Here is a 23,175-nt window from a genome sequence, read left to right as displayed (position 1 = left end):
AGTTGGAGTTACACTTCTCAACATTTAAAAAGGACTGCTTGTTCTCTGTTGAATCAGCCTCAGGTCATTATCAAACTTACAACCTAGGCCCAGTCTTGCAAAGGCTTTTACACACAGGCTTAGCTTTATGCACATGAATAGTCCTTTAGAATTCATTAGAATGATTTGTGCACAAAGTAAGCAGGTGCATGACTAGCTTCACTGAAGGATTGGGACCCAAAATGTCAAAGACTCCATATTCCCTTTTAACAAATGCCTCTTCTGCATTAGAAAAATACTGACAGTGTAAAGATGAGTGTGATCTTTTGTTTTGTCCGTTTACTATAATACAATGGGGATCATTCAAATAGTAACTTTATATCAAAAAAGGGCATTATGTATTTACTTATACAGATGTAGAAGTTGAAGACAACTGCAGGTGGTATGAACAGAGAGTGATATATTCAGAGGAGCTTAGAGGATTTAGGTGCCTATATTGTAATATGATTATATTAACCCTTAAAGGCTATTTGACAGGCCCTACTCAACTACATAACACAGGCCCCTAATTTCAACTATCAGTCCATGAATGTCATATCTGAAGCAGTTCTGGATCCAGTTACTGAAGTCAACGGGGGAGCCTGCTAGGATACTGAATGATTGATCAGACCAATAATGACAGATGTGGTCTATTAGATGATAACTCTCCAGCTAATGGGTATAGAAATTGATAAGCTAAACTGATGAAGCAGGAGGTAAATTACAATTTGAGCAACTTAACAGTTCCACAGAAAAGGTTAGGAAGACTGTACGTTTAGAAAAGGACTTAGCTCCCAGCTAAGCTGTGTGAAAAGCTTGTACATAGCACTGCTGAAGAACCCTATTTTAAATATTCCCAAGCATCCATCACTATTATTTCTTTTAAAATAATAGTAAAATTATACTAATAAAGATGCAAGCTACAGCTTTTAAAATCAAGCACTCAGCAATCAAGGAATCCCAAAACTTAAAGTTTCTCTGAAGTAAATGTGCTATATGCCTGTTTCCCTGTTAAATATAGATTTTCAAGTATCCCATTAAACCTGAGTTAAATATATAATATGTGCAGCATGTACATATTAATGCAGTGGAAAATTATTAATTTTTAGACTATCTTCAGGTAGGAGTGCTTAATTTCACAATGCTTATGTCAATTTACTGACAGTTTACAGACAAGGGAAACACTGTGAGCACAAACACCTACTCTGTAAGACACCTTGTACATTTTCATGTGACAGTCTCAAAAGGAAATTATAGAAAGGTTTATAATCAAATCTTTCAAGGTAGCTATAGAAGTCTAAAATTTGTGAACACAGAGCTGTTGAGCTGGGCCTTGCAGAGGTCACTTATTGATACCAAATTATATAACTGAACTGAAGAATTCTGCGCAGAGGATGCTAATTGTATTTGCAGACGGCAGCAAGGAAGAGAGGGAATGCAGGAAGATAAAACTTAAATATTGTGTAAAGTTACTAAACAAAGACATGAACAATAATGACAAATGTAAAGCAAAGCATAGAGCAGTATTAGGAAATCTCAAGGGTAAAAAAATGCTGGATTCAGACAGGAAGGGCCACGGGTCTATGTGCATGTCAGGGTAAGGACACTAAACAGAAAGCAGGTAACACCCTCATGATAATTTTGCATTTTGTTAGGAATGATAAAATCACTGCAAGGTATTAATACATTGGGTTTTTTTCTTCAAATGTAAATACATCACAGCTGTATTTTTCACAGGGCATTTCCTACAAATCCCATTCCAATTCTATCTGAATGGGGCTTTCTAAATTTTGGTGGACTGAGAGAAACACCCAAAGGTCAGCAAAGACATTTGCTTTGAAGGAATGCTGCTCCTATTGGATAATTAGATTTGCAATTTGGAGCCTTTATTTGATGAAGTTAATAAGCACATGGCTACATTTTAGGGAAGCAGGCAGAGTTTGTTCTGCTGGCACAGTGCTTAAAATTAAGCACCAGCTTATTCATTTTGTTGAACCAGGACTCACAACTGTGATTGGAGCAATGCCTTTTCCTGGGTACCCAAGCAGCAACAGAAGTGAAGTGTTCTTCTTCTGAAATTAATGCTTGGAAAAATAAATAAAAACTTTTATTCTGGAGTGGACTTTGTTATGCCTTATTCTATTTTAATCCAATGGGTAGGATACTATCAATTTGCTATTTATAACCTGAGACAATTTAGAGCAGCACTGATAATCTGAATATTAAGGAAAACTGCATTTACAGCAGTCAGTGCCAAGCTGCACCACTCGCCTGGGACTCTGGGCAGATTTCAGGGTATTGTTTTTATCTTTGAAGATCCAAATGATTTCAGTTTACTTTTTTCTTCTGAAGTGTTGTCTCTTTTGCCTTTCCATGCACTACAGCTGACATAAGCAGAAGTACACCGCAAGAGCTTTTCAATTCAGGAGAAAACTATGCTTATACATTATACAGATTCCTTAGCTCAGCACTTCACCCTTTAGCACAACAAACCTCAACCACTGGTACGTTCTGCAAAGCACCCACCTTTCTCTGGGTGTTAGTTAGGGACAAAATTAAAGTGCGAGTTCAGAAATTATGTCAATGTAATATTCAGCAGAAGAAACAGCGCTAGCAATAATGACAGCAGTGACCAGCAAACACAAATTGTATCAGTTTATTGAAGTTTACTATGATTTTAAAGAGCTGAAAGGCACCTAGAGTTGGGAAGAAGTGCACCTCTCTATCACTTTATGAACCAAATAAAAAGGAGCAATACTCCAAAACCATAGTCCAAAACCAAAAGATAATCCTTTTCATTTCAAAATCATTTTCACTCCGACATCTACACTTGCTATCAAAGAACTCAGTGGTTTTGTGTTTATATTTTTCAAGGTGGTTTTGATAGGAGAAGCTTTTTTACGCCTCAGAGATCCATTTCAGGAAAAAAAGTTACAGAGGATTGCATCTTATCGTGATAACTCTATCCCTGAATGCTGAAAGCAGTTCCAGATTATTCCCTCCCTTGGTAGTCACACCATTAAAACATCTGAAAATGGCCATTACTGCCAAGTTACACATATTTCAGTCTTCTCATCCCTCTTTCTAAACTAGTGTCTCTATCTCCGGCAATCCACTTCTTGCCAGTTTTCTACAAATTCCCTCCAAATTACCAGTATCTTTCCAGCAATGACAGCTTCCAATATTTTATTGTTTCACCAGCTTTAGTGAGCATGCCATGTAATTTCCTCTGTCTTTATGGGAGGCCTGGATTTACTGTGGCCAGCTTTACTGCCAGAGGCGATGGCAAGTGTATTCATTTGTACTGTGCACTACACGCAGTGAGCATATAATCATCTTTTGGAACTATTCTGCTCTGTCTGTCTCTTCCATTAGATACGAATGTTTAACAGAGTTTGTCTTAGCTGTATTTGCACCTGTTTTTTCCCCTATTTTCATCTTCTCACATGCTCTCATTTTTCTAATCTCTTAAATCACTTTGGATTATTTCTGGTCTGTTCATGCTTGCATAATACACTACATAATTTAATCTGTGAAATTTCAGATGATACCAAATTTATTCAGAGAGCAGCTGCAACACCGATCAAGGCCTTCTGAGACAGTGAAAAGTAGAAAGAAAATCTGTCCCCTCTTTACCTATAGGAATGATTACTGTTTCTCTGAGACAAGACATTTGCCATCATCAGGAAGAAGGCCAAGATCTAGTCTATTCTTAGTAAATCATGGGTGGACATCAGCAACTCTACTTCATGGTCTTTTGCCTACTTTTCTTGTAATGATCACTGAATAAATAACGTCCACCCTCTTTTGATATCCTCTGTGTTCATTCGTCGTCCCTTATATTTCCATGAATATGACAGCCTAACCTCCAGTATCTTTCTGACCTTTATGTGCTTATCTCGTCTTTCATTTGAAACGTTTTGTACCCCAAACCAACCTCTTGCTAGAGATAAAGATAACATACCTCAAAACAAAGGAAAGGTCTCAGGCCTCTCAACTAATAAAGCTACATCTAGCCATTGCTAAAGAAGGCATACACCTACTCCATCGTTCCAGGAAGGCTGCATTTTTCAGAAGTGGAGTTTATCAGGCAGCTGAGCATTCCTCACTTGAAGTTAAAACTTGGTTCAAATATCTGGACTTGATCTATCTTTGCAGGTCATTGGAGATTCAGTCAGGGCAAATTGCCTCCTCAGATGCTGAGAAGCAACAGTCAACGCCAGGGTGTTACATCTGTGCTCCATATTCTGTTCTGGCCAGCAAATTACTTCCATGTTTATTCAGTGTTATAGTGCTGGTGGGGGAAGGGAGATTGTATTTTCCTTTATTCTTGAAAGCTTCATGGTTTGATACAAATGAAATGATTACATTTTGCAGAGTTGCTTCAGCTGCCTGTCCAGAGATAAAACCGCAAGAGCGAGGGCAGGCTGAAGCAGCGAGTCCTTGACCATGAGCTGGAATCAGCATTGTTGGACAGAACTGCAAATTAAATGTCACAATCTTTCTTACCATTCATAACTGACTACCAAGCTCTGTGTATGCATTCAAGATGTTGTCGTTTGACAAAAACAATATCTGTGCAGGAATTAAGTACATTTCTCTACATTTCAGAGCTTCCCAATCAGGAACACATTTTGCAGTAAGCATGTCTGAATCCAGAATGGTTCTCATCTTCTGAATCCAGCCAAGTGCCATCTAGCTTGCCTTACCTAAGATATTATTTCAAAATGCAGCTCTCCATGAAATATGTTTGTAATCATTAGTCCTTTTTGGAGCTAAGTTTCCTCTGGAACTGAGCAGGACTTTCTCTACTTAAGTCTTCTCAGATATTTAAGCTGGTCACTGAATGGAGACACAGGATACTATGTCTTCAGTTTAGGATTTATTTTCACTAAATTAAGGTTTTATCTGGGTACTTCAGAGAGGAATGCCTTTCAGATACCCCCCAAAATATAAGTCAAATAAATTAATCTGCTTTTCTAACATTTTTATTTACAAATGCTTTACCATATATACAGCATTCACCATTTCCCAAAGGAATAAAAAACATTGGGGTGGAGGGAACAGGAAGAGGTAGGAAGGTTAAACGATCAAAATTAGGGTACCAAAGGAAACACCACATAGAGAATCTTTGTCAGTATTCCTACCGTCTTAGGAAAGAAACCAAATAGACTGTCTTAGAGGAAATACAGTCTTGCAAGCCCCATAATCGGAGTACTTTGACAAACTTGCTCCTTCTGGTCTGACGAAAAAACAACCTTGCTGTAACCAGAAGAGTCAAGGCTTTGAAGAGAAACACGTATGAATTAAAAAGTGAAGGTATAACCAGAAAAGCACAGCCGACACAAGTCCAGTAATCTGATATAAAGATTAATACACGTTTCCCTTCCCTCCGTGAATGAGCACACAGCAAAGGCACTCCTCTAAGTGTGCCCGCCATGTGCCCATGCTGACAGCTCCGTGGAGACTGCTGAAGGCCAGGAAGGAGCCAGAAGGCAAAGAAAAGGGTGAGGGAGCAAAGTGACCTCTCTAGGAGGAGACGCCCCACAGGAGCTGCTGCATTCAGGGTTCAAAGACTGGTGGTACCAAAGGAGCCAAAGCAGCATGCAGAGGCAGGCCTAGCGCCCTGGGCCAACACACTGTGACCCTGTGAGCACTGAGGTGGTCTTTTATCTAATAGCTGCAATGGACCTCAGCTGAGAAAAGCTACAGCGTTCCAGAGAGGTCTGAGAAAGGCACAAAAGCCAAGATGTTTCCTCAGGCTTGGGAAACTGGGCTGCTCGCCACGCTGGAAAGCTGGGTACTGCAGGAGAAGGACCTCCGCACACCACAGCGTGGAAACCCAGGGGGCCCGCGGAGGGCGGGCAGGGCCCGGCCAGGCCAGGCAAGCCAGGCCCGAGGCTGCCTCCCCGCCCCGGGCCCCGCTGTCACAGCCGAGCAGCTGCCCCGAGTCGCCGCTCTTACGCGCTGGGTCAGAGCAGCCGCCAGCCGAGGAGGCCAGGTAGGCTCGGGAGCCCGGGAGGCTCTACCCTCGCCGGCCTCTGCCACCACCACCACCACCAGCCAACCTCCTCCCCAGCCCGGCAATGGCGGCCGCCGCCCTCAGGGACAGCCGCTCCCCGCGCCCAGCGCCGGCCGCCACGACGCAGCTCGCGATTGGCTGCTGCGCCCGTCCATCAGCCGAGAAGGCGGGGCCGGCGGGCACGGCCACCCGAGCGGTTCGTCATCGCGGAGCGACGGCTGCCCGGCCCAGTGTCATGGCGGCGGCGGCGGTGCCCGGCCAGCTCCCTGCTGGCGGCCGCGCCCCGGAGGTCGGCTCCGACCCTGCGGCCTCGGAGGTGGCGAGCAGCGCCCTGCGCTCCCTGGCTGGGCTGGCGGGGCAGGTGAGTGGGGGGCGGGCGGAGGGGGAGGCCCGGGACAGGGCTGACTCGGCGCCGCGCCGCACTCGCCTCGGGGCCCGGGCAGGGCGTGCTCCTGCTTCTCCCCGGCCTGCGGGACTCTTCGGGCTCCGGGGGTGAAACACGGTGCCGGAGAGAAAAGAATCCCGCTCCAAGCAAGAGAGCGGCCTCGCTTCGGGGGGTTGTTGACGCCTGTCGGCGGGAGCGGTGAGACCCCGGCCGGGGGCTGGAGCGGGGAGAGGGACCCCTGTCAGGGCCGGGGCCGGCGGGGCCTGCTGCTGCTGCTGCGCCTCGTGGCCGTGCCTTTGCCTCTGCGTGGCGGGACCTCACGTCACTTGATATTGTGACGGATGATATTTCCCGTGAGAAACTGCGGTCTGTTTGCTGTATCGTAACAATTAATGATTCTGAATTGAAAAGCGACTAAGCGACTGTACGTTAAAATAAACGATCAGGAGCTTGAAGTTAGCCTTGCCTTGGTAATAACGTACTACAAAACACACGGTGAGTCTCAGTGAGTCAGAATTTTTGAAGAAGCTTTGCTCAGTAGTGCTTAAATTGAAACACCTACTTTAGGTTTAGTAATGGCTATGAATTATTTAACAGATGTTATAGCAGTGGTGGGAGGCCCTTATCAGGAGAAGGTTTTAGTAACAATTTAATTATTACCATAAATAATTTACAGTTTAATTCCTTTTCCTCTGTGGAAGCATATTTTTAGTTCTGTGAAGGCAGTAGAAGCACACTCTGAAATTAGACAGCAGTTTGAAGGTTTGGGGCCCAATGATGAGCCATATCTGCGGGAGATAATATAACTTAATACATGTTTATGTTACAAAAATAATCAGAGATGGCTTCTGTTAAATACAGAGGCAGTTTAGTAATGGCTGCTGACATGGAATTATTTTTTAGAGCATTTCACCTTTCATCTGAATATAATTGTGTATTATATTTGCTACTCACCTCAGAGTCTGCCAGTAAGTGTGTCCATTTTCAGACAAAAGTAATCCAGAATTATGGATCTGAAAATTCAGGAGCTGACTAGTAAGAGTCTCAGTTTTCTTATCTCTAAAGTGATTAAAACTACCCTAACTTTTGAACAGGAGCCCAGAGCTAAAAACTTGATCATATACTGCTCATTCATAGGATTACTGAGACAGGAAAACCATCTATGTATTAAGGATGAATTACCCCCTAATTCTCTTCTGGTGAAAATTCTAAATGTAATCACAGAAGAATTACTGATTGTCTTTTTATCCAGATGCGATACTGCCATTCATACTGTTTTCTTACAATATTAACATGAGTGAAGAGTTGAACTCTTGTATATATGAAAAACACAAAGAAGAATGAAGAAGTTTTCTAAGCTCTTAACTAGGCTACTCATTACAAGTTTTAATTGTTTTCAAAACTATGTTAAACACTCCTGTTTCTCTCTCCTTCAGTAGCTTACTTGTTCTCCAAAGTTTGCTCTATGTCTAGTATGTCACTGGAGAGAGTTTAGTAAGTGATTTTTAACAATATTTGAGTGTGCACAGGAATTGCAAGAGACCAGTTTAGAGCTGGTACATCCCCTCGATAGAGTTACAGCAGTTATGGTGCAGAGTATAATCATCTTCATTGGCGTTTGGAGTGTGTTCTTTCCGTGACAACAAACCTATTTTACTGTGCACTGCACCCCAGTAGGGGTCTGGTTGCTCCATCTTAGCTGAGACGGCCCTTTTAATTGCTCAGTCATGATTGTTTCCAGTTGTTGAGTTACGCTCTTGTCTGCCAGCACTGGAGTTCTGGTAGATTTAACTGTGGTGTTTTACCAACTTATTGACTCTAGCAGTCCATCTTGCATTTTTGACTGAAACTACTGATTCCCCATTTCCCTTTTATAGCGATGAGTGAATATGCGCCGGATTGTTAGCAGCTGCAGTTTGTGATCCATCATAGTACTTTAAGTTGGATTTATGCTAGCAAGCTGGACTGTAAACAGGAATATTTGTGGCACAGGAATCTTTATTAGAGCAATCACTTGCAGCACAGTGACTAGGAGGACATCTGGGAATAACAGCTCTTAACACCAGTATGACTGATTCTGAAAAGTTATTTAAACCTCAGGTGACAGTCAGTGTCTTTCATAAAACAATTTCAAAGGGCTGAAATGACTTATGATCCTGTAAATTGCTACAGAATAGGCTGTGGACTTGTAAATATACGAAGGCTTTGAAGTTACCAAATCACAGAATTTATAAACCTGATAGTCACAGTTCTTATAGGCAGAAGGATGTGAAGTGCTGAGAAAACAAATTCTGTTATACTAGAAACGTGTTTGGATGCAGGAGGGGTTTATTCTTTATATTTAAAAACAGTGTCTATGAGTTTAAAATACCACTGACCTCTAAGGTATTCTAAGTTAGAAGCTCTATTGTTTTTGTGCCTTGAACCACCTGGGCAGGAGTCATATACTACGATATGAAAGAGACATCAGCTGATTCTTTTTGAAAAAGGATGCTTATTGGGAAATTGCAGCAGGACTTCCTATTTTGTTTCATTATGATGACTTACATCTATGCCTTTTTTTACCCTGTCAGTGGACTGTAATGTAGTGGATAGCAGATGTTACTCTAGAAAGTTTGGGAAGAAATATGCGCTTCAGATGATCACATGTGCAGTGGCTTAATTCTGAAAGTAAATATTTATTCTTACTAAATCTAAATACATTCTTGATTTTTGTAAGGTGTTCAAAATTAATATTTCCTAAAACATTACTTTTCCTACATCTTGTGTGGTGTAAGTACTAAGCAGGAATAATCATTTGTGTGAAAATTATCTAAAATACATTATATATCTAGTCAGACCATCTCCTTTGCTATGTAATTTGGAATCTAACACTGGATTTAAGAAGGCTGTTCCCTGACTAAAGAAGGAAGGCTCAGGCTTATAGATCATTACATACAAAATTGTGATAATGCTGGGTTTTAAAACTAATATAGAACAACTTAGTATCCACTGCTTTGCCTTCAGAGTGATGGAGGCATTCTTGTGTTTAGTTCTCATTGTTTCCTCATACACTGTGTGGTGGATTCGGGAAACAAGTGTATGTGCATTCTGTGTTCTTGTCCGTAATACCTGATGCCTTTAGAAGTTAGAATCTGTAGACCATATGTTAAAGGTCACTTTTGTCATCTGCCTGTGGTCTCTTTCTTTTTTTTTTTTTTTTGTTTGTTAAATGTGAGGAGTGAGATGTAGACCTAGAAAGATGCATATGACTTGGGAATTCTTTGTCTCAAACACAGGACCTGTGGGTCCTCCTCTTGATTTTGCACAAGAGTTTTATCAGTATTTAGAATTCGAGGGATCACTTATGGTTGGTTTGGAGAACAACCTACTTGGCTTTGGGAAATGAAAGTGCTTCTTACCTCAAGATCTTGAGAAGAGCTTTAGTGTAATGAAAATGGCAAAGGTAGGTGTGAAAGTGTCTAGTTCATCAGTGATTATTAACAATCAGCGTTGTATTAGAAAGTGAAAGTTTACTTTTAGCTTATAGAAGATATATAGTTCCTTTAAATAAAACTTCATATTCACTATGTGATTTTCTTTAGTGCTTTAGGAGTTAAATATTGCAATTCCTTGGTGAAGAGACTATGGCTATTGTTATTTTGCTCTGAATGCATCTAAAAGGAAATAGTGTGATTTGGAAATGGGTTTGATAGTGGTGCTGTATAGTCTAGAGTTTGTTTAACCTCAAGATTTTTAAAAGTTTTTTTTAAAAAACACTTATTTTTAATATAAAGTCTTCTTTGGATCAGCAGCAAGTAAAAATTTCAAGAATGTGGCATGGTGCAGTATCAAGACCTTGGTCCTACAGGCATAGATAGCCTTGCAAGTCTCAGAATAAAATACATGAACATACAGGGCACTCATCCTGGGTGCATGTTTCTTTCTACTGGTAGTTCTATCATCTGTTAAAAGAAAAGATTTGAGTGATTAACATGAACAGCATGTTTTCATACGATAGTTAAATGATTTGAGAATTGATTAAAATTAAAGGTTAAATTAATACAATGAAAGTGTGATGAGGTAGTAAGGAATTTATCATTTTTGAATATACTCTATAAATGCTAGCTTACTTTGAAGATTACAGCTGGCTGAATTATAAGCAATGTGAAACCTCTCCAGTGTCCTTATATAAAAATGCAGTCTGTATGGGATTGAGCATAATTACTGACTTATAGAAGTCTTGCATACTTTTGTGACATTAATACAACATAACAACATAATTTTTTGTTGTTTCTTTTGCCCTTTTGAAGCTTAACCTTGGAGACGATATTGTGAAAGTTGTAATCGATTGGAGCAAGCTTCAAAGCACATCAGCACTTCAGCCAACGCTGCTCTTTAGTGCACTTCAGCAGCATATTTTATGTTTGCAGGTAAATATTTCATTGGACGCATTTGACTTGACAAAAGTGATCAACAACTGAACATAGTTACTTTATCTAAACTGTAAATTTTCAGTCATTTTGAACTTGTATTGCTATGTCCAACAAAAAAGAATGCAAAAGTATTATACGCTTGGGATTCCACTATGCTTCCATAGGTACTCACACTTATGGATTTTTCAGATTAGTGGTGGGAATAGCCACTGTAGGTGAGCAGGCTGAATAAATGCAGCCTCATTGATTTCTAGACTTGCATTGTAAATGTGATACATTTCCATCTATGGTGGGTTATAATTAAGCAATAAGACACGGCAGGTGTGTGTCATGCTATGATAATGATTCCATGCGTTGGGTGAGTTTTGAGGCTCATGGAGTGCTTTCAGTGGTTCAAGAAGTGGCATTATCCCAGCATGACACATCCTGGAGTGTCTTACTGCAATTAAATATATTTTCAGCGTAGGTGTTTTTTTTTTTTTAAAAGAGTAATTTCTTTGACATTAATGTCTCATCTTGCCAAGTAGCCAGTCACCATTACTGTCATTTCTTTTAACTATTTGAAACTTTCCAGCCCTGCCAAAAGTACGTGTAATTTAGTTGCATGGCAGGGAGGGTGAGCAGTTTGTCAGCTGGTAAGTGAACGGTGTTTTGACCTTGATAGTTCATCTGTAAAAGGTGGGGATTTGAATACCAGTTTTTTGCTTCAGCTAGTCAATGAATTATTTCAAGTGTGTAGTACTGAGAGGCTGAAAAAGGAAGTTCCTGCATTTGCTTGTCCTTAGGTAAAAGAAAGACCCTTTATGTTTTCCAGACATCCACCAACTCTTTGGTGTGATAAACAAAAAGAGAAAATATGCAAGATAAATCCAAGTAAAAATTACATCCAACTGTAAGAACACTGCAAATAGGAATTTGATTCAATTTCAGGAAATGTGACTGGTAAAAATCATGTTGACTTTTAAAAAAAAAATTTCTAGAGGGAAAATAAGCAATGAAATTCAGACTAAATGAAACTGGTAAAAATTAAAGGGGGTGTGACATATATGTATACTGAGGTTTTATTATTACATCTTGTGTAAGAGTTATTGCAGTAGAATAATAAGCATTTATTTCTTTGCTGCTGCAAATGTCAGTGCATTCTCTCGTTTAATTTCATGACCTAAGTAGATAATCAACCGTGTCAAGAAAGGCATGTGTTCAGGATAACACCTATATATTGCATGTCCGTGTTCTCTCATTCACTTGGGCAACTGCAGTTTCAAGTGGAGAATGTAGTGCTGTGGTGATGAAGTAAAGGCTTTACAATGTGAAAGCATTGGCTTTCATGTTAAGGAGGAAAAATACTAAGCCTTACTATTCTGAGTAGGCATTTGAATGACATGTTAATTAAGTGGCATTGGTGCCAAGGATTGAAGCTTTAATTTAGCTAGTAACAGAGGAGTAGCATGCAGACTTTTGCAGAAATTTGGGAATTTTCATATACAAACCTCTAAAAGGCACAGGTCAAAAAGGCCAGAGTCATGGTGTGTACAGTATTTGAAACTAGCTTTTTTCCCTTTTTTTTTTTAAATTTTATTACTCTGTTCCATCAGAGGCAGATGTTGTAATTCCTAAAATTATTTCAGTTGATTTGTTTTAGAAATTGTAATAGTACTTGGCCTTTTGCTTTTTGTTTTGGGGATTTTTGGCTTTATTTTTTTGGTTAACCCTAACTTACTGTTTTCTTTGTTCAGCCTCTTTTAGAAAAACTCCAGTCATTGATTAAAGAGGAAAATGTAGGCCATGTTGAACCTGCAGGTAAAACAGAAGTCCAAATTTGTGAAACAAGTTTGGGTGTTTATGATGGTAACTGTCAGACTGAAGAAAAGTATGCAAGTTATGACTTGGGAGATCTGAAGGATGCTCATATTAATTTTGATCCAGAGGTGGTCCAAATAAAAGCTGGAAAAGCAGAAGTAAGTGATTTAACTAAATTTAAAACAAAGAAAAAAGAAAAAGACCTTTCTAAAATTTAAACTTGAAGAATGAAATAGATATATGCCATCATGTTTATTACCTGCAGATTGACAGGCGGATATCAGCCTTCATCGAGAGGAAACAAGCTGAGATCAATGAAAATAATGTCAGGGAATTTTGCAATGTTATTGATTGTAATCAAGGTAACTGGCTAGCCAGACTTTAATCTTCATAGCAATTTAAGTTGGTTTTTAATTTTTTTGTTTCAAAAGCACTATTCTATATTTTAAACAGAACTTTATTTTAAGAGTAACTTTGTTGTAAAGTTAGGAACTTGCATGTGCGCTGCAGATGTTGTCAGATAGACAAAAGAAAGTAGTCCAGTGGTTGACAATGTTTAATGCATCGCATACAGAAAGATTATAGCTATTACTGTGTTCATTTTAAGAACCGCAATCTTAAATCAGATGATTTTGTAGTAGTTGTTCCTAGTGTTTTAGCTAGATGTTCCTTCCAAAGTCAACAGAACTGCAATTCAGAAATGTCTTGTGAATTGCATATTCAAACTGAAGTTAATTTAATGCTAGTTAAATTACAAAGAAGTATTTTTTTGTAATCAATTTTAATTACTAGCTAGTTAGAATAACATTTTCCTTTCAACGTGACTACCCTGTATGTGTTTTTAATGCACCAACTAGCACAATTGGCTGAATGTAACCAAACAATCTTAAATTCATTTGGTAGGCTGGATCCTGTTAGCATGATCAGTAACTGTGTAACCAAACATGTCTTAAAAGTGAACACACTTTTATATACATAAGTAGTATGGAGACATTTTCTAAGTACCTGTGAGCCCATATGTGCATTGTCTCTGTGATGTACTTAATGCTTTTAGAGATCAAAGCTTATTGTTCTGTAAGCTTTATTGGAAGAGAGTTTAACTCCTTGAATGTTATTTGGAATGGAAATGACATCTGAAGTCCAGTAGAATATGCTAGATAGTAAAATACTGATTCCTAAAGTTGTTAATTATGTGCAGAAGAGATAAGACCTTCCTTTGCATGTTCAGGCATAATAAAATATGTGTAAAGCTTTGGTGTATATGAATAGAGATTAAAATATAAACATTAGAATAAACTGAGATGGTCTGTACTGTAGCTTTTTGTGGTTAAACAAATCAAAGAAGTCACAGGCATCAGAAAAAATGCAGGAAGGTGAGAAAAGAATGCTGAGGAGTAGACTAGACCAGTCTAAAAATAGGATAACAGTTTCAAAAAAAGGATGTAAAACCAGAATAACAGTGTTAAACAGGGAAGAGACTTCTGTACAGGAAGAAAGAAATAGGTTACAGAGAAATGCAGTGAAAAGTAAGAACCAAATAAAAAGTAAATTGGAATAAATGTTGTCCTGATCTGATAAACTTCTATATACACGTGTGCATACATTATATAAGTGACTTATCCAATTAAAACCAGTAGGTCCATGCAAGTGTGTAGAACTATTAATGAGCAAGTGTTTATAGAATGAATGAAGTATTTCTGATGGTTTTACTGTATGAAAAAAAGTTAGACTTGTTAAAAGGCCCAAAGCTGATGATGGTTAGAATATTTTAAATTATAAATACATAATTAGGATCTCATTTTTTATATTATTATTGTTATTTATTTAGAAAATAGCTGTGCCAGAACAGATGCAATTTTCACGCCCTATCCTGGATTTAAAAGCCATATAAAGGGTAAGCAACTATTTTAATACTGCTTTATTAAGGGTGCTGAGATAGAACAGCACTGATGAATTTTTGACTTAGAAACTTTTTACAGAATGCTCAAAAATGCAAACTTAACATATTGATTTTTTACTTTAGCAAGTACTTTTACATTTTCTCTTACTTCTCCGAGGTTTTCAGTCCCATAATTGCTTCATTAAGCTGATGGTTATGCACTAAAGACCAAAACAAAGTACCTATTTTCATTGTCTGAAAGGAAAGATGCAGAAGATAGAGCAGGACAGAGAAGCTGAGCAATTCTTAGCTTTTCTTTTAAGGTGAAGCCAGCAGTCCAGTTAAGGAATTGAGATTAAATGAAATTACACCAACTACTGAAAAATAGAATGTAAGTATATTGAATTAGAAAATAATACTGGGACACAGTGGAAGTTCTGAGACACATTTGTGTGAAGTGACAAGCTGGGGAGCAAGCTTACCACTGCACGACCTTTTGGAAAGGAGTAAATAATGTGGAAATGATTGTCCAACAGAAGTTATATATAAAAGATTGCTTGTCCATCTACTGCTCTCTAGGTGTACACAAGTTACTCTGTGTTTAAAAACAAACAAATCTCCAAAATGAGAATGAAAGTAACCCTCTCTTCCATTTTTGAGAGCGGTAGTATTCAGTTATCCAGTTAATATTGGTTCTAGGAACCAATTAATTATTCTGAATGATGATAGGTATAAGCAATAAAAGGTCTGGTGGGCTAAAAGGGAGATGGGGAAGTGAGTTTAAGTTTAGAATCCTTCACTAAGAAACCCTTTCCATAGCCACTTTTTTTAAACTGAGTACTAGTTTGTAACTTGGATGGTAGCATATGACAGGAAAAAATAAAAGTTTGCACTTCAGGTAACTAAAACCTGAACAGTTTGTAACTGAAACGTGAATAACACTTAGAAAGGAGTTGGAAGTAAAGCCAGCGTAAACTGAAGCAAGAATGTAACATGCGGCCTTCGTGAAGTACTGAGTAAGAATGTGTGCGCTTTAGTGCCTGGAGTTGCCAACATAGTCTTTAAGTCTGCAGTACACTGCAGTAGTCTATCAGGAAAGACTTGAGAAATGACTGTGATGTAGAGCAAAGTGACCAAAATCTTCTGATGAAGTCATGGTTGGGTTCAGCAAGGGGAAAAGATGGACCCAGAAGCAGCTAAAGGGTCATTAAAGCTGTTACCCAAATAACAAAAATTAGAAGAGAACTTCCTTGCTGAGATTCATAGCGATTCTTCTAGTTGAATACCTCCCCTCATCTTCGTGTATTTATGATGCTTTCTGTAATATTAGGTCTGGCCTCTTTACATTCACAACAGCTCGCATGTGCAACTGCTGACATAGATACCGGGTTTTCTGCTCTTTATCAGCAGCTGATGACAAATTCTTGATACTGCCATTCTACATGAATGTATGAGTAATTCTTTTACTTTGCATATGTAAAGTCCTAGGTTTTTGTTTAGTTTAGTTAGTCATGTAAAAACAGGAAAATACTTTTACTTGAACCTTTGGTCTTAATGTGTGTGGGACCCTTCACGTGAGAGACTGGTGTGAAATTGATTTAAAACAGGTTTTCATGTTATAATATTTTGTTTGTTTTGGTTAGATGTACTTTGTGTTTCATGTGCATATATATTAAATTTGTGTTTTATTTACCTAGTTTCTAGGGTAGTAAATACATATGGACCTCAGACTAGATCTGAAGGAGCACATGGGTCCAGTCACAAAGCCAATGTACCCATTCATGATTGTGGAAACCAAGCTGTTGAGGAGAGATTGCAAAACATTGAAGCTCACTTACGGTTACAAACAGGTTTGTATTATGTTTTAATTTTGACATTGGTGTGTCAGTTTGTACTACAGTTAACATTACTGTAGTAAAACTGAGCAAGTCTATAAAAACTGTGACTCTTAAAAGTGGATAGATCCACTGAAGGGTTTGGTCACCCCAGGTACTATAATCTAACATTTAGGTTCTTATGCTGAAAATGGAAGCCAGATTTATGTCCAAATTAGGGTGCCGAGTTCGTAAATCTGCACTTCATGCAGCGGCAACCGAGAGAGATGCACTTCAGAATGGGATTTAAACCAATCTGGAATATTTGGAAGTAGGGGTTCTCCATAGCCAGTGGGGTCCTGCCTTGACCCACTGAACAGGAAAAGCTGAGCTTAGGACTCAGTCCTGCTTCATGGACATCCTGTGGGCTGGGGATAGGATTAACCCAAAAGACAACCTGAAACATTTTTCTAAAGGTGGGTGACTCTTGAAATACAATTAGGTGAGAAACCTGTTTCCCAGAATGTGGGAAGCTTGTTGTCAATACTTCCCTGTAGCTGTGCAAACATGAGTCCAAACCTTTCAGTAAAACAAATGCCATAGCCATCGGGCTACTGACTTTTTTTAAGTAGTAGTGTTCCTCACCCCAGCCCCAGTTTTCTGGAATATAAATCAATGAGGTACTTATCAAGGAGGAATCTGTATTTTCCATGAAAAATATTTTCAAAACAGAACAGAAGCCCAGATCCTCACCAATAAAGTGAATGTTCTAACCATCACACTGCAGACACACACAGATTTTTTGGTTTTTTTGTGATCTGAATACTGAATAGATACCAGTCCATTATCTAAGAATATGGTGAACTTTGACTAGATTACTAGGTTCCTGTGAATGCATACTGAATCGAAGTCCTCTGGCAGCAAGGGGAGTAGAACACTCCTAGGTACTCCTCAGGCAGCATAGCTGTATAGCTTAGCTGTTTCAAAAATAAGGTGTTTTTTGTGGGTGGAAATAGAATTTGCAAGTGGCTGGCCAGCCTTAAGGTTACAAGGTGTATTAGCTTTGAAGTTTATGCATATCAGAGATAATGATAGGGGGTAGCTAAGGAGGAGCCCTTGCTTCCACATTGAGACTATAATAGGTGATATAATTTTGTTTGAAGAAACAGGTCAGCTAAACTACAGTATAGGGGAAGAGGATGAAAGTGTGCAATTCCAGCTCAGATCCTGTCCAAATCAGCATTCCTGGGAAAGGTCTCGAGATCATTTACTTTTACCCCAGCAGCTGTGCAAAAAGTATTCATCTGAGCAGGTAACTTGCCTCAGCTACCTGCTTGCTTACCAGCTTTTGTTTCTGATTGAAAGAGTTGTTCTTGACTTACCAGCTGTTTTTCAGAACAGCTTCTTCTAGTGCTAGTTCTGCTCTTTTCCCTTTACATTAGAGACGTCAGTATTAAGAAGAATGAGGTTAGCCGATTAATTAGTAGCTGCTGAGTGATAAGTAAAGAGCAAAACTGAAGGAGGGAAGTTACCCGCAAAATTGTCTGTCTGAAGTGAGGAAATAGATGAATGGCAGAAAACCCCATTAGTGCTTATTTCAGTAGTTCATGGGATAGAATTGTCTTTCCTGACAGATCTAGAAATAAATGGAAACCAGTGGCAAGAGAAGTAAAAGCTTGCTAAGGCCGTGGTTGTCACTACTGTTCAGAATCAGACTATCATTTTAATTGGAATAGCCAAGAGTTAGTTGTGATAGAGTGATTTCAGTTTATAGAATACTATGTAGCATAAGATGCTTTCTAAGGCTGGCCATTTGATCGGTTCTGTTCTTATGTGGGGAAATAAGCCCTAGCTGCTGTAGTATAGCTGGAAACAGCAAATGGGTTGATGTGGGGGTTTTTTTGCTGTTGTTTTTGTGGAATTTGCTGATAATTTTTTTCCTTGGGTTTTTTGAGGGTGGGGTTGGTTGGTTTTCTTCCAAGGCTCTGTTGTTCCATTCCACACACACGTTCCCTACCCCTGCTTCTCCCATCTGTGGCCAGGCAAATGCTGTTCTTTGTCAAGCACAACTCATACCTGTGCTCTAACCTCTGATGCTCAGTGGAGATTGTTCTGAAGGAAACCTATCTTAGATACCAGTGTGGAATTCCTGTGTGGTCTCCCATCCCATCTGCTCCCTCCTGATACTGCTGTCAGTTTTGAAGCGTTAACATGTGGTGTGTGACCAGTGTATTTTAAGAGTGACCGTTAGTTGTTCCAGGGACCTTGTCAGACATGCTTCAACCACCTGCATAAAGTTGTCTGTTGCCTTCACTGACTACACTGGCTTATCAATCAGGTTTTACCCCAAATCATATTAATTACCCTTCCTTTTTATTATCCCATCCACTCATTTTATTTCAGCTACTGGTTGATAGCTGGACTTGGAGAATTCACCTTTCACCTGTAACGCTTGCAATCTTTAGTTTAAAAAGTTATTCAAGCGCTTTTCATGATTTCTTTGTATTTGTACCGGTGTATTTAGGTGGTCCTGTACCAAGAGACATTTATCAGAGAATTAAGAAGCTTGAAGATAAAATCCTTGAGCTGGAAGGACTGTCTCCTGAATATTTTCAATCTGTAGTAAGAAATTCTCTCAACTTCTTCTAGCATACCCAAATGTGTTTGGGACTTTTGTGCTCAAAGTTTTGATGTAGAGGCAAAAACCTAAGGAGTTAGAGGGCAGACATTTTTGGTAGACACTCTGGCTTGGTGTAATGGTTAAATTTCATGCAGACCATCTATGTGAGTTCATATTTCTACATAATTTCTCGTTTGAAAGAAAATAGTATTTGGGGGGGGGGGGAGGGGGGAAATTGCAGCCACCTGAGCTTAACTAATTTGTAAGAAATGTGTTACAGAGGTTGGATTCTCCCCCCTTGCCCCCACCTTAAAACCTGAAGTGTTTCTAATGACAAGAAAATTGGCTAAAGTTTTGATCTCGATACAAATCATTAATGGCTTAAATCAGCTGAAATCCTTTGGGCTTCCATACATGATCTGGTTACTAAAGATCAGCTATGTGAAATAACTGCTCCAATAGGATGAGAGAGTAAACTCTTTAAAAAATCGTTTCATGTGATTCTATGAATTAGACTTCTTTGTTGCTAGTTTTCAGGCAGAGTTCTGTCTCTTTCTGAATAGCAAACCTTATCCTTCATTCAGCAAAGGAGATTAGGACAAAGAAAACATTAGTTGTTACTACATCAGGCTGTGCTTGGCTATAGAAATTTCTTGTCTGTTATCTTGCTCTTCCTTCCTTCCCCACATAACAGTAAGAATGCCTCTTTTAGGTTGATCATATTTTAATTTGTATCCTCTCCCTCGAGAGCAGCCAAAGAAGACTTGGCATTTAAAAATCAATACTGATTATTTAAATTTCCGTTCCTTTTTTTTGTTTGTGTTGGAGACCAATTAAGTCCTTTATTTGTGAGGCTATTCCAAGTTGCTGGAAACTAGAAGTTAAAAATATACTTTCATAAGCTGAAATTTCTGTGGAAAGGGCTTTAGGATCTTCTCTAGCATGCAGATCTGGGAAAAAATTGTGATGGTGGCAGTAGTGATGTTGTGCAGTAATTAGCATTTTCCCCCCAAAGTTTTACATAAATATTGGTGTAGATACATGATCATTTTAGGGATAAAAATATTGACAGTTTCAAAAGCTGGATATTGATCTTGGTTTTGTCTGAAGGAAGCTTCACTTAAGTTGGTAGTTGTTGGGTGCCAAGTATGGAGAAGCTTCCACAGCTTCTGACTGCTCTCCAGTAGCATTTCCTGTGATCCGAAGTACACTTAATTATAGAAAGATTTCTTTAATCTATGGAATGGCAGTTACTGTTCTTTCTGTACTTCGAAGACTTGTCAGTGTTGTTACAGAGTTACTTGTGGCCCTCTGTGAGTGCAACATTAAGTCTATTTTGATTATGTCTTTTCTTTAGAGCTGTTCTGGCAAGAGAAGGAAGGTTCAGCCTCCCCACGTAAGTGCTGTAAACTTTTGTTTACCTTAAGTTTAGGATGTTTTGAGTGAAAAGTAATCAGAAGTTCCACAAAGCAAATATCTTCTCAGAAATAGCTATATCAGTATTGGATAGCTTGCCGGCAAAGAAAGGGTGGGAAGGAGAAAGTTAATGTCTGTCACAATGAAATGAGCCTTCTAAGAGTCTGTACTAGGGTAGGTTAGTGTTTTCACCAGTTAGAAGGATGACAGAGTAGAATAGAATTAAATAAATCTGTAATTATGTTAATCAAGCTAGGGGTAACAAGCAGCTTGTGAATTCTGATCAGCCTCCTAGTAACGGCTTCTGGTTTTGTTTTGTGGTTTAGTGTTTTTTGTTGGTGTCTTTTTTGTGGTTTGGTGGTGTTTGTTGTTTTTGTTTGTGTTATTTTTTTTCCCTTTGCTTTATTGGTTTATGAAGAGACAATAAAAGTAGAAATGACTGGCTTGGCAAAAGTGTTGTGGAAAGACCCGGCTTTATCGCAAATATTAATCTAAGTCAGTAAGACTTGCTATTTTCACAACACCATCACACAGGGAATGTATTATGAGTGTGTCTTAGGTCACAAGAGAGAATTTCTTGTCAGTGCAAGTGAGACTGTAGCTGGAACACTGTCTGCTAGTAGCTGTCACACTTGGAGACAGGTGGACTGGGGAGAATACTTAGAATGGGATGTGGGACATCTGAGGCTTGAGGAATTAGGATTGTTTATATGAGAGAAAAATCCTTCATAGGGTGAAATTTTTATAGAACAGATGATGGCCAGTTCTATGTGTAAGAAGAGATAAAAAAAATTTGTCAGGTTAAGTGGGCACAGAGGAGATTGATGTTGAGCAACAGGAAAAAAACCCTTAAATTGTAAAGCCAGGTTCTACAAGATCTAGTCTCATCCAGTGTTTTACCATCAAAGCATTTTTGTTTTTTTATGAACAGATTAAACAAACATCTAATGGAAGTAGCATGGGTATATTGATCCACGATTAGGACTGTCAGTTTCTTCTAAATTTATGTTCTTTTTCTTTCAAGTTTAAATAGCCATAGACGAGATTCAGACAATTCTGCAGAAGTATTTCTATCATTTAGTGCAATATGCAGTGACCTCAAGTATCAAGTGCTAGGCCACTTCTCTAGCAATTACAAGATGTAAATGATTGTGGTTTTTGTTTTGTTCTTTTAGCAGAACTATTCATTGGCGGAACTTGATGAAAAGATCAATGCTATAAAACAGGCATTACTGAGGAAAACAAAAGAAAGCAAGTCCAAGGAGGCTGAGCGGCTTCTTCGATAAAAAAAAAAAAAAAAAATTCATCTTTTCAGAATCCTCATCACGCTTTACACGTACCTGAACCATAGACCTGAGTAATGTTCATTGGGGATGACTTTAGCAATGAAAACAAAGTATGCATATAAGCTCCTTTTGGATCATCTTGAAAGTTTGCTTTCAGAACGCATTTTAAAACAGTCTTACTAATGAACGAGTTACTTTAAAATGAAGAATGTTTTAGAAATAGCATTCTAATAATCCATTCCCTTCTGTTATAAAGGAGGATCGCAGCATTGTTTGTATGTGGAAAGTCTTAACTTGCATACAAAAGCTACATTTCACATGTAATTCTTGATCACTGAGTGTTCAAAAGGGCTATCTTTTGAATACTTTTCATGTAAGTAGTTTCACGTAGACTTGTGAAATAAAATGAAATACTTCCTCATCAGTAAACTGTTTTAGGAAAAAAAAAGAAAAACCTGCAAAAAAACTTGCAGTATGCATGCTTACCTGCATTTTTTTTTCCATATTTGCCAATGTTTCTGCAGATGTTGGAAATGCAGCAAATTGTATTTCTGTTTGAAAGATGGTTATGGAAATCCTATATGTGTAAATAGAGACACCTGTTCTTCACTTCCTCAGTGCCCTGTAGGAATTCAAACTTCATACCCTGCTAACAAACTTAGTATATTCCAAAGACCACTCCAGGGGAGGTTTTGAGGAGCATGCCAGCAGGCACCAGCTTTCCTTCCTTCCGTATGCATGCTTACATGAATTTTGAAGGGTACGTAGTTTAAATTAAAGTCAGACCTTTGGCTACACACCGAAGTGTGATTTAATTTGTGGTTTTTTTTTGTGTTCTTTTTTTTTTTTAATAAACCATTTTTTATTTATACCGTTCTTTAGTTTCTTTGCTGTCTCTGTTCTGGTTTAGAAGAAAAGTAGCTGTTACAGAGGGAGTCTTTTACATCAACTGCTCCGCATACCACAGTGTCCCTGTGACAGGTGTTATGAGCCATACTGACTGGACACAGCCTTGCACTTTGAAGAATAGCAGGTGTTTTCTGTGATTCCGTGTTCTTATTTAGACTGACGTTTGTTGTAACAACTGCACCTGATGCTTCTCTGAAGGTGAATCAGCAGAGGTGGGAGGCAAAGCTGCTTGAGCTCTGGTCCTAGCTCTAGGAAAGGAGACACTATGATAGTTACCTTTCAGGTGCTTGGTGTACACCCAGGAAGAGTTTAACGCAAGCAGTCATGAGTGCCTCAAATATAATATTGGGTACTTCTGTAGTTGAAGAATGCAAACGGTCCTGTGTGTAGAACCATTACTCAGATTGTATGCTACATATCAGTACAGTATCCTACAGAGACTACTTTTGTTATGAGTGTTGCCATTGTTGAAGATAATATTATCTATTATTAAGAGGTATGTTTTGGTGAGGCAGCATAGTGAGCTGCAACTTTTACCTCAAGTAGAAAAGCTTTACTTGCTGTCTACAAAACATTTTTTTTTTTTTTTTTTGTACTGTGTCCCAAGAGCC

General features: G+C 38.8%; 1 protein-coding gene across 17 annotated transcripts; it reads left to right on the top strand.

Moving 5' to 3' along the window:
• Nucleotides 1-6,228: 6,228 nt before the first annotated feature.
• MBIP (MAP3K12 binding inhibitory protein 1) lies at nt 6,229-22,531 on the top strand. 17 transcript variants are annotated; one of them, XR_012662273.1, is made up of 10 exons: nt 6,230-6,401; nt 10,718-10,837; nt 12,577-12,798; nt 12,867-13,002; nt 14,469-14,534; nt 16,217-16,369; nt 17,497-17,629; nt 18,858-18,955; nt 20,311-20,349; nt 21,548-22,531. XR_012662273.1 is itself a non-coding variant. In XM_075103379.1 (9 exons), the coding sequence occupies exons 1-9, from the start codon at nt 6,276-6,278 to the stop codon at nt 21,653-21,655; spliced, it is 1,068 nt and encodes a 355-aa protein (XP_074959480.1). In that variant the 5' UTR covers nt 6,232-6,275; the 3' UTR covers nt 21,656-22,531. The 17 variants fall into 17 exon arrangements, 15 of the variants coding, with proteins under 15 accessions (XP_074959479.1, XP_074959488.1, XP_074959487.1 ...); XR_012662272.1 differs by having other exon boundaries at nt 21,545-22,531; XM_075103379.1 differs by lacking the exon at nt 17,497-17,629 and having other exon boundaries at nt 6,232-6,401.
• The last annotated feature ends 644 nt before the right edge of the window (nt 22,532-23,175 follow it).

Source organism: Phalacrocorax aristotelis, chromosome 9 (assembly GCF_949628215.1).
Source record: "Phalacrocorax aristotelis chromosome 9, bGulAri2.1, whole genome shotgun sequence".
NCBI lineage: Eukaryota > Metazoa > Chordata > Aves > Suliformes > Phalacrocoracidae > Phalacrocorax > Phalacrocorax aristotelis.
This window is presented reverse-complemented; position numbering and strand designations above follow the sequence as displayed.

What these genes read in the sequence shown, in the direction of transcription:
- MBIP (XM_075103377.1), top strand. Translation starts at nt 6,276, where the DNA reads ATGGCGGCGGCGGCGGTGCCCGGCCAGCTCCCTGCTGGCGGCCGCGCC. An exon ending in AGCATATTTTATGTTTGCAG is followed by an intron (nt 10,838 to 12,576) that starts GTAAATATTTCA and finishes TTCTTTGTTCAG; the next exon opens with CCTCTTTTAGAAAAACTCCA. An exon ending in TAAAAGCTGGAAAAGCAGAA is followed by an intron (nt 12,799 to 12,866) that starts GTAAGTGATTTA and finishes TTAAACTTGAAG; the next exon opens with AATGAAATAGATATATGCCA.